The 12,028-nt window shown below is 38.9% G+C and overlaps 1 protein-coding gene across 2 annotated transcripts in view; it reads right to left on the bottom strand.

Annotated features, from left to right (window-relative positions):
- Positions 1-657: 657 nt before the first annotated feature.
- Positions 658-12,028, bottom strand: part of dhx15 (DEAH (Asp-Glu-Ala-His) box helicase 15) — a 130,580-nt gene continuing 119,209 nt past the window's right edge. For both annotated transcript variants that reach the window (XM_080189459.1, XM_080189468.1), the window contains exons 13-14: positions 7,742-7,911; positions 658-1,330 (exon numbers count right to left, since the gene is read on the bottom strand). In XM_080189459.1, coding sequence (XP_080045585.1) covers positions 1,213-1,330; positions 7,742-7,911 — 288 coding nt within the window. In that variant the 3' untranslated portion in view covers positions 658-1,212. The remainder of the gene's footprint in view (positions 1,331-7,741; positions 7,912-12,028) is intronic.

Genomic DNA, 12,028 nt, shown 5'->3' with positions numbered 1-12,028 from the left:
CTCGTAGTTCTCTACGGTACAAAAAAACTACTCATAACCTTCAGTCGTATGATTTTAGCAGATGCACAAAATCAGAATACTGCTCCTGACTATGGTCTTGCATATGGATTAGGTAGCACTATTGTATATGGATTGGGTAGTGTTATGGCAGGAAGATATTGTTTAAGCTATTCTTAATTCAAGAAGCTTTTTCAAGCCATTGGCTGTCCCATCCAAAAAGTTTTTCTCTCTCTGCTGGCCTCTAAAAGTACTCTAACTTTTGCAATAACATTGCCAAGAGGACATCTTCAGCTCTGGCAGAGCTGCACTTCCTGTAATCGGTAAAGATCTTTAAAAGCTAAATTCAGCAAGTAGCAAAATACATATACAAATTTAAAATGACCAGTGGATTAGCCACAAAACAAAGAATGCTGTCAGAAATAAAGCTGCCACTTATGGTAACAGTACAAATAGTTTGGATACCAAAGAAAAAATAGCCACACCAGTACCGCCACAGAAGGTACATGCACTGTGCAAAAATAAAATCTCTTGAAGGCAAATATGATCTGCGGTCCTTCCAAACATGGCTAGGCTTAGATGTAGAATGTAGACAGAATCGATGAAGTTTTATTTCAAACTACCTCTTCCTTTCCAATAAGACACTGCATACACAACAACTTAACTTGTCACTATACCTTTATTTAAGTCAAAAATTGGTGTTGGGAAAATTCAGAGGTGCCTACATATAAATTTTCCAAGTTCTTTGAATCTCTACAACTTTCTAGTAAAGAATGTCAACATGGGCAGGATCATGCAGTATGTGGCTGAGAAATACATACTTTAATTGCCAACTCTGAATCACTACAAGAAATTCAGACAGGATTGTAATAATGGTGAAACTCTTTAAAAATTAACAGTTACAGCATTATTCTGAAACCTTTGCCCACCCCAGCCCCATAAAACCCAACAGGGTTTGTGACAAAAGTCAACATAACAATAAAAAAGCCACATAACACCAGCAACATACTATGTTGCTCAACACAGTGTTACACAACCTGTCATAAACAAGGTTTGTTAAAAAATTAAGTGAGGAATTGTCCAGCCATTTGAAAGAAAACATCCATAGGTTTTCCTTTTTAGACAAATTAAATTTGTTTTATTGGGCAGAATCTGAAGTCCATATTTCTTCAATATGAAATCTGCATTTGCCTGGCCTCCTACTTCAGAATTGCTTCAGTATTGAGAATATTCCTTGGACTGAAGTTTGCCAATAATGCGTTCCAGTTGTCTTTTGGCCTCGCACTGGGGAAAGTTGCCCATTTCGTAGTACTGAGGAGCGATCTTCACTAACCTATTTTAAAACAAAAGTATATTTTACTATTTCTGCAAAATTTACACAATGGAAAAGTTACAAGCATCAATAAGCTCAGGTAGAGCTCAAACATAATTTTTGTTTTCAACTTTGACAAAGGGTCAGCCTGACTCAAAATGTTGGTTCTATTCTCTCTCTACAGATGCTGTCAGATCTGCTGAAATTTTTCAGCATCTTGCGTTTTTGTTTCAGATTCCAGCATCTGCAGTATTTTAATCATTTTTGTTTTAATGTGGTCACAATAGAATTAGAACAGTGCGAAGACATCTTCAACCTGTGCACTTAACTATCCAGATAGCTACAGTATAAAGTCATTGAAAAACTGAACAATGGTTAGTTTGACAAACAATGGAAATCAAAAGCTAGCCAGAAGTTGAATGCAACACATTGCTGCTGTAAAGGAAATTTAATACAGAATGGTTTAGTCGTAATTTCTCACATAGAAGCTTAGCCTCCAGTGAGTTACCTGGAAGACAAGCAGGCAGAGCAGGCTGAGATTTCAATACTTCCCCAAAGACCAGAAGGATCAGCAAGTCATTTCTATCGACTAGCAACAGTTGGTTGGCAAAGCAACTCTAGGAAAATCTCTGGAGCCAAGGAAGACCTGGTAGACTGCAATTCACCAGTTTATCAATTCACTATTCAGTATGAAGCAGGGGTTTTGCGGTTGGCAGCACTTTAGTACCAGCCTCCTTTGATCACCTTTCCATATCAATACATCCAATGAACAATTATTAACATTCAGAAGCTATATCATCCTCAACATGCATGATTATTACTGTTGTTCCATTGCAACAGAGCAATTCCAGCTAATGCTCCTTAAAAGACTTAGAGCCAACCGGAATGCAACCATGATCCCCAACACATGTTTTACACACACACACACGGAGTCTATTCAAATTTTAGGCAGAAGTCTAAAAATCAACTCAGGAAGTTCTGCTAGTTTTAGGAGGACACTCAAAAATTCAATTTTTCTGCACAGTTAATCCAAAACTTGCCTCCTAACCTCCTCTCATACTCCTAATCTTCATTTACTGGAGCACACAGGCAAATCAAACTGAAGTCCCAAGCTTATCAGTTAATTCCCAAAATTAAAATCACTTAATCCCCAATCACACTTCAACATAAAAAGGGCCTAGATTTCCTATCAAGTGCTAAGCTGATCAGATGCAAGTCAATGTGTAACTTATGCCTGTTTAGACTAACTGCTGCCAGATAGAAATATTGATGCAGGAAGCAAGGAAGAGGAGGGAGACTTGTCTGCACAAACTGCTACTGGGCCATAGGGGCAATGGAAGGAAGTGGCCTTGCAGTATAGAATGATTAATATTGCCAAAGTGAAAAGAACTTATCCCACCTACCAAGAACGTACATTACTAAGCCTTTTACTGACCTTTACCTCACACTGTTCCTATACCTCAATGGTTCATCATTGCACTCCTCCTAGTTTGGGTGGAGAGATAGGGGTGTTGTTAGGCAATTCTTGGGTAGCTAGGTTCAGAAGGACACAGGGTAAAAAGGCACTGAAATATTGGCTGTTTTCAAGACCATGGCTTTGTATTTTCCTGCAGAAAAATGTCCTAAGTGACAAAAGACAACTCCTAAAAATCCCCCAAACTCACTGGTCTGGCATGCTCAATTACTATAACTAGTAACTCTGTAATCATTTACTATCTTCAATTACTGGAGCACGCAAATCAAACTGAAGTTCCAAGCAAATCAGTTAATTCCCAAAAAAAGTGTCATTTTGGGTGAGAAAACACGTGATTCATGCTGACATGTCTAACGTGAATCAGGTCACAGTCTTCTCATGCTGTCATTTTTGGGAGGAGTGAGTTTTGTACCAGTTCTGAGGAGAGGAGTGGAGCCTAAACACACCAGCAATCTTCACCGCCCTCATGACTCGCCCCCTAGCACCCATCCCTTTGGCACTGCCCCGGCAGTGTCATTTGCAATGCCCAACTGGCATTGCCCAGCCACATCCCCAACCTTCAATGGCCACCGAGCCTGCCCCCGGCATGGCCATCACACCTGACGTCCATTTGTTGGAAACAGTAATGATTCTCACCAGGTTCCCGCTGTGCCCGAGGATTGGAGAATCCTGTAGGGAAAACCTGGCTTGAAACAGACATCGCATAGTTAAAATGCCTATTTAAATATACTAATCTAGTTCCTGCCCTCACTGGATGGGCACCCAGATTATATCCGGGCGTGGTGAAGAATTTCAACTGGGATTTGCCCCAATGCTGAACACCACGCTCGCCATTTAATTCCATTTATGAATTGCCTGCAACTTCAAAAGTCCTTAATTCACTGAGATATCTGATAGTTGTGAAAGTCACTATATAAATGCAAATCTTTTCCCTTTATCCACCAGAAGAAATAGTTATTGGATAGGGCAGAAACTATTATTTTATGCAGCTAAATCGGTTCACTGCTTAATACTAGCCTCAAGAAAATACAAGCCAAGTTATAACCTGCCCTTTAAATCCTGGTATCATTCTGGTCAATCCGCACTGCATCTCTTCCAAAGCCAATATATACTTCTTGAAGTGTGGTGCCCAAAAGGGTAGTACTTCAGAACGATTGACAGCTGAAGAATAATTCTCCTCTCAATCCTCATTTCCAACTTTCTCAAGATAAAGAGCAATATTCCATTAGCTTTTTTGATTTTTTTTTATATGTGTACTATTATGTAGAGATTTGTGGACACAGATAGTCCAACCTCTCTACTACTCCAATTCATGTTTCTCAGCATTAAGAAAATATTCTCACTGGCTTTCCTTGAGGTTGGATAACCTTACTTCTGTGCATTAAGCCCATCTGCTAGTTTCAACTGACTTAGACTGACTATGTTGCTTTCTATCTTTCTGCTCCTTCTACATGAGTCACTGCATTTCCTTACAAACTTTTAAAAAAATATTACTTTGTGCTTCTTCAGCCAAGTTAGGTGCATTGGCCATACTACATTCTCCCTCAGTGTACCCAAACATGCACCGGAGTGTGACAACTAGGGGATTTTCACAGTGACTTCAATGCAGTGTGAATGTAAGCCTACTTGTGACTAATAAAGAAACTTTAAAATGTTAAGTTATTGATATATAATGGTGAAAGGCTGAAGTCCTAGCAAGTGAAAGCAACATTTGGTCACTCTGTTCATAAGATTCCTGTAACTTCTCTACAGCTATCAAACTAACAGGTTTATAGTTTGTTGGTGCTCTCTACCCACACCACCCCCTCCCTGAATCACATTTGCAATTTTCCACTTCAAATAAAAATATCGCACCATAAATGTAACAAAACATCCCAAGGTCTGTCACAGAAGTGTTATCAAACAGAATTTGATGTAGAGCCACATAAGAACGAAGGAAGGTGACTAAAGGCTTAGTCTCAAAGAGATAGGTTGTAAGGAGCTACAGAAGTGTGAGACATGGGGCTGGCACAGAGGGGTTTTGGGAGGGAATTTGGGCTAAGACAACAGAAGACACAGCCACCAGTGGCAAAATGATTAAAATCTAAAATGCTCAAAAGGCCAGATTAGAGGTGAACAAAGATCTAAGAGTTGTACGCTGGAACAGAGCTGGGAGAAGGTTCCTTGACTGTTGTAGATGAGCAGGTACAGGGATGGTGGGTGAATGGGGCTTGGTGCGAGTTAGAACATGGATATAAATGTTTCGGAGTACTCCAAATTGAGAGAGGATAGAATGTGCCCAGTGCATTGGCATAACCAACAAAAGCATAAGAAAGAATTATAGCAGTAGACAAGGTGGGGCAGTGTAATGGAAACAGGTACTCTTAATGATGTGGATAAACAGTTGGAAGCTTACCTCAGGGTCAAACATGACACTAAGATTACCAACTGTCTGGTTCAGCCTCCAACAGTTGCCAGAAGAGACATGAAATAGCGTGTGCGGCAGGAACTGAATATTTAGCTGGAGGAAACATCTGCTCATTCTGTACTTGATGTTAACAAACAATTTAATAACTTAAGAGACAATGGAGGAGTTGAATAAGGTCAATGTTTCCAAGAAAGTTTCTTGTGCTTGGCCAGTGCTTTTTATTTCAATGCACGGTATATACTATTTTATTGCGCAGCTCCATCTTTAAGACCAAACAAGGCTGCAGTGCACATGCAGCACTGTCAATGAAATAAAGAAGTATTTCATCAGCACAGCACGAAATCGTGTTTTAGGATATTACTGATGGATAGCTTGTTGGTGCGAAATAGAAGGGGGTCAAGAATAGATCTTGGGCTACACCAGTGGTAATTGCGCAGAAATAGGAAATAAAGCCGTTGCTTTGTGTGTTTTTCAGACAGACAAGAATGGAACTAGGGGAGAGCTAGCCTAGCCAGCTGGACCAAGGTGGAAAGCCAATGGTGGAGGATGGCGTGGTCAAATGGTCAAGAAGGGCAAGGAGAGACAAGGGATATTTTGATAAAAGTCCAGGCTGACAGCTGACTGCAGGAATTCAGATGTTGAGTTCCAAGAAAAATGGACATGAATTTGGGAGACAACACCACATTCAAGGGCTTAGCAAGGAAAGGGGCATTCAAGATGAAGCTGAGTTGACAAGGATAAATGGGCTAACGGTCATTTTCCTCTTTTAAAAAAAAAGAATGGTGATGACAGCAGATTTGAAAGAGGTAACAGAATCCAAGAGATGATGATTAACAATATCAGCTAACATGGGGATCAGGACTGGAAATTGGATGGCCAGTAGCTTAGGGGGAAATAGATCGATGGATAAGGTGGAGAGTCCCATGGACAACATGGGTTCAGAGAGAGCATCCAAGGAGATGGAGGAAAAGTTGGAGAAAAAAAGTTTAGCAAGTTTCTGGGGCGGGGGGGGGGGAACATTAGTTGACATCTGTTGTGGTGGGCTTGGGGAAGGAAGCATCTAAACGGACGTCATTATTTTCTTAATAATGAGCTTCAGAGGCTAGCTGTTGGAGGGTAGAGTGATGGAAATAGGGACAGGGGGTTGAAAAATACTGTCTCCAATAAATCTTCAATCCCTAAGTTCATATAGCCTGGAACATTTAGCATTTACGCATAGGACTACAGAACTCTTGTTTGTGTCATCTAACATATCAGCCTTGATATCACTAAACAGCAAAACAGATAATGAAGGGTTATGTAGCAAACTCCTGCTCCTTTGTTCTTGTCCTCACACTATCCATGCTGGATCATCTTTTCCTCCTCACATTTATAGTCACTAACACTGTATAAATTGCTATGCAGATCATTCCTTACTTTCACTCCTTCTTTGTTAACAGGTATTTTACTATTATTTCCTGTAACCTTTACAGATCAGTGTATATTGTCACTATTCTTTTTAAAACTCTCAACAGTTGTTCTTATCCCTTTTTGTTTCTTACATTCAGATTACCATATATCCACTTGTACCATTTACTCCCATCTTTAACTGGTTTGAGTGCTTTCTACTAGAGCAATTTCTGCCTGAAATACAACAAGACGGTGGTAATTAACTTTTCTGTGCTAATGAAACAGGAGTCTGGATATTAATGCTGACTAAACATCATCCTCTACACAATTTTCCAACACAAAGTTTTATTATTAGCTTCACGTGGCAATGCATTCACGAATAGTCCAAAATCAGTTTTTTTTTCCGTTGCATTTTCAAACAGCATGATGATATGGATTTTATTTATAAATGTATGGTTTTCTCATCTAAGCAAAGCCCATGCTTGCAGAAAAACTAGATCACCATATACAAACTTACATTTTCTGATCCCTGCAATCTCATTTGAGTTGAGCCAGAACATGATAGTCAGCCACCACTACAGCTTCACGTAAATTGAACATACAAATGCCATTAAATTACACAGTCTAAGTCATTTAAATATGATTGATCACACTGTCTGCAGCCTGATTATAGATATTTGGTAGTGACTAAGTATCACAAGTGGATAGTTTTAATGACTATTACAAGAATGCTTCAGGAATGGTAATCAATGCTTCTCTAAGCATTATATAACACATAGGAGACGCTTCAGTTGTACAATTTTATCCCAAACAGCTATTTAGCTTTTGCATCAGTGAAATGGCAAGTGCAAAAATTTTGAAGGAAATGTGCATCAACATGACCAAGTCAATTAGGCTTAGTTGTTGATTATTTAACCCTTTTTTGCCATATTAAAATTTGTTGCTGACATTTTTTTCAGTTTAGATACAACTCCTGAATAAAGGGAGGGGTCAACATTTATTATTTAATTAAAGTAATTATGTTTGAGCCTGGTTCAAACTATTTTAATTGATGTTGGAAATCTTAGTTTCATGACTCAGGACTGAACGTTCAAAATTAAAAATTTAACTAATGAGGGAGCTTGCGATGAATACAGAATGTTACAAAATCACAGGACATTACCATTCAGGTTTGATGTCTGTACAGGTGCGGATGTAATTTTTAGTGGTAAGTACAAATTCATTGTAGAGCACCCACTCGGGTTTGTGGTCCAGGACAGTCGAAGGATGAAGCTGCACAACCTGGTTGTCTTTCACTGTCAAATAATGGCCTGTGCGTTCCAAGTGAGCCACCTGGAACAAAAACATAGACAGAAAATAGCTATTAGTCATCACACAAAGCATTTGAACCATAGAAAGGCTACAAAGCACAGAAGGAGGCCATTTGACCCAGCTTGTCTGTCAGCCTGAGGACACTCAGCTTGGAGGACATCCAACCTTTGTATACCGGGCCAACATCCCTGTAGCTTACAACACTTAAGGTGCAGATCCAGGTACATTAAAAAAGGTTTAGGGTCTCTGTCTCCACCACCAACTTGTGCAGTGAATTCCAGACAGCCACCATCCTGTGTGTGAAGTTCATGTCCCCGCTACATCTGTTGCCACTTATCTTGAGTCTATGTCCCCACCTTGTAGAATTCTCCACCAAGGGAAACTTTTATCCTGTCCACTTTGTCTTCCCCTCAATTTTGTACACCTCTATAAGTCACTCCTCAACCTTCTTGATTCCAAGGAAAATAACCCTAACCTATCCAACCTCTCGTCAAAGCTACGTTTTTCTAGCCCTGGCAACATTCTTGCAAACCTCCCCTGAACTAGCTCCAGAGTAATTATGTCCTTCCTGTAATATGGTAACCAGAACTGTTCACAGCTTTCCAGTTGTGGCCTCAGTGTTTTATATAATTCCAACATTATATCCTTATCGTTATATTCCATACCTTTGTCAATGAAATTCTGGTAGATTTCTGGGGATGATGTGGAGATGCCAGCATTGGACTGGGGTAAACACAGTAAGAAGTTTCGCAACACCAGGTTGTGGTGTTCTGGTCCAAGGCCAGAACTCTCCATTCACCTGACAAAGGGGCAAACCCCGAAAGCTTGTGAGTTTACTATCAAATAAATTGGTTGGACTTTAACCTGGTGTTGAGACTTCTTACAGATATCTGGGGAGACAGCAGTAGGAGTGGAGAGAAAAGGAAAAATCTACTATTCTTTTGAATATTCTTAATGTAAGATATTACATATTATAAACTGAAGAGTCAATTAAACCAGTATTCAAAGGAAAAAGTCAAGTATCTGTGATATTTAGTCATGTGGATGTATTTAAATCTCCTCAGGTTTACAAAGAACACATCTCCTTCAGAACATTTATTTGATGTTGTGTACCAACATTCTTTTAAAAATATAGGGAGAATAAATATCTTAGGTATACCCTCTGGGATAAGTACGATTCTGTCCAAAGTAGAGAACGAATGTAAAGGTAATTAAAATACCAGAAATTAAATTTGTTTAGTGCTTGAAATAAAAGCGACTTCCATGAGGAACTATCATCAAGTTTGTTGCAGTTCATGTGTCACTGTGCTTTTCTAATCACAAGGGGAATGTCTTAGACATATTAAGAAGTCTTGAACACAAATAAGTACCAGGAAAACATGCTTTTTCTTTTTAATGCAGCATTGGAGGTTCCAGTTCAAAGATCATCCAACAACTAATGCTTTACTATATAGTAGATACATTCGCTATTGCCTTAAACTGGTCATGTTTAACGTCAAAGTTTAAATCTCACTACTTCATATAATTGACTGTCCATCTTTCAAAAGGTTTCATAATACTAGAAATATATAATTTACCTAAATATGTACCTGCCACAAATCTTTAAATAGTTTGACAAAAAAACTAAAGTTAGTTGCATTCAGAAAAACAGCACTTCTCTGCCAAGAGTTTCATATACACCACATTTCATTGCAGTGCCAGAAATGCACTTATTATTTCACTGTCAAGCCCCAGCATCCCATTAAATTATCAATATCTACCATTCCCCTGAAGAGCATGAGTCATACCATTTGTAATAACCCACATCTATTTCCAGGCTTTTTGATTCTGATGGTAGGTTTTTTAAATTTGATGCCATCCACTACTCAATTTTCTCCCATCACTCATTCTATCACATGCCTACCGTTTGTATTTCAGCACACCCACAGCACTGAGACATGCGCTTAAAATGACTGATAAATAAACAGCCCCTTTAACAATACAATCATCTGATGCAAACTTGACAGTTTCCATTTATGTTGAAGGTCAAAGAACCCGTTTCTTTTTGATTATATTTGAGATAAAACAATTTTTTTTAATCTTCACAGACAGTAACAACCTGTTTGATTATATCAGTCCTGTTTTAATCTGCTCAGTCACTCAACAAGTCCTTAGATACGATACAGAGAACTCTTGTACTGTTAGGCACAAATGTATGATTAGTTAACCAATAACCCTTTCACCATCAACGACTGCACCCCACCCCCCAAACTCCAACTGTTGGTTACAAACTAATTTGTTTTTCAGAATGGCATTAAAAGTGATCTATTCAAGCCTGGAGAATTCAAAAGCTATTATATGTGCTGTAGTTATGGTTTTGACAAGCAAGGTTATTTATCATTTACAACCACACATAATCTATTCCTGTTAGTACCAAGGACAAGTTCTTCATGAATTTTCAAATCACAATTAAAGACCCAGTGAGGGAAAAACCACAACCATTGCTAAAACCAATTCTTCAAACATAAAAACCAAGGAATAGACAAACGCCAATGCTGTTTCTTGCAATATATTAGTAACAATATTTAAATCGAAAGAATTACACCTTTCACCAACGGGACATTGACACTGGACAGAATCCTTAATTTATCACCACCTCTAAATCTACAGAAGATGCAACATATGCCTCAAAGCATTCCCTCGGTATAATCCAACTTCGACTCATTCTATCCATACACTATGTATTGAATTAGGTTTATGGGACACAAATGCCATGACCTCTTCTACCCTTCTGGATGGCACTGTTATAAGATTGCAAACATCAGAGAGAATTTATTGCTAAACACAGAAACAGAGAGTATGAGTTTGCAAGAGCAGGGTTGGAAAATGAGAAGACACGGAGGGGAGAATAGAAAGCAGGCGTAAGGTGCAGTGTAGTATAAATAAATAAATACAGAGAAGCAGAGAGGAGAAAAATTAGAACAGCAAAACATAAGGGTAAGGGACAAGAAAACAGTCATATTCTCTAACTGCATGCAATGCCATAGGAGATACAATTATCTCCAATTATACGACAGAAATCTTTTCATAATGCAATTAAAAAAAATTACACAGCTAGCTTGCCTCAAGTCCTAGTGACTGCAGTGCACAATTTACATCAGTAGTTCTCTTAATTTCTTTGGGTGCTAAAAAAACACCCATACTACAAGAACAGCAAGCTGTCAATCTGACTAAAACATCCAAGGCAACAATAAGCAAAATGATCATTTTTAAATCGAGGTTAAGTAACCTGTGGCCTTCTGAAGTTTTGAGTTATAATGTTTTATGCATTAATCAGCACATTTAATATTACCACTGTACAGTAATGTCACAGTAAAAACAGAGCACGTTATTTTTCAACAATCCACAAACCCATATCTTGTTTCGTTAGGAAATCTCACCTCACTATTAAGTGATATGAAGATCAATAGCAAAACTCCAAAATAGCAAAGAGAGACGTTTCAAACAAAGGAAAGGGAGAGAACGCCGCATGAATAAAAAAGTTGGAAGTACATTTCAAACTACAGACCAATGTTATGAATTTTCACTACACAACTTAAATTTCACTCACAATCACAGAAATCCTACAGTGCAGAAAGAAGCCATTTGGCCCACTGAGTCTGCACCAACCACAATCCCACTCTGACCCTACCCCTATATCCCTACTACATACTTACCCACTAATCCCTCTAACCTGCACATCTCAGGACTCTAAGGGGCAATTTTTAGCAAGGCCAATCAACCTAACCTGCACATTTTTGGACCACGGGAAGAAACCGGAGCACCCGGAGGAAACGCTCACAGGCACAAGGAGAGTATGCAAACTCCACACAGACAATGACCCAAGCTGGGAATTGAACCCAGGTCGCTGGAGCTGTGAAGCAGCAGTGTTAACCACTGTGCTACCGTGCCACTCATGGATCCAAGAGCGGTAGCACACTCAGATCACAAAAACCCTAATCAATTTTAATTATGAAATGCAAGCCCATTCACAGTTTCCATTTATTTTACCATTTTAAACATTCAGCTGCCATGAATTTGGAAATGATCAAGCTAGAAACATGATTAATAAATTCTCTTGCCATTAAAAATAACTGGGAATGTTGTAGAAAATCATAAC

The sequence above is a fragment of the Carcharhinus amblyrhynchos genome, chromosome 1 (assembly GCF_965287045.1).
Source record: "Carcharhinus amblyrhynchos chromosome 1, sCarAmb.v2.hapA, whole genome shotgun sequence".
NCBI classification, from domain to species: domain Eukaryota; kingdom Metazoa; phylum Chordata; class Chondrichthyes; order Carcharhiniformes; family Carcharhinidae; genus Carcharhinus; species Carcharhinus amblyrhynchos.
This window is presented reverse-complemented; position numbering and strand designations above follow the sequence as displayed.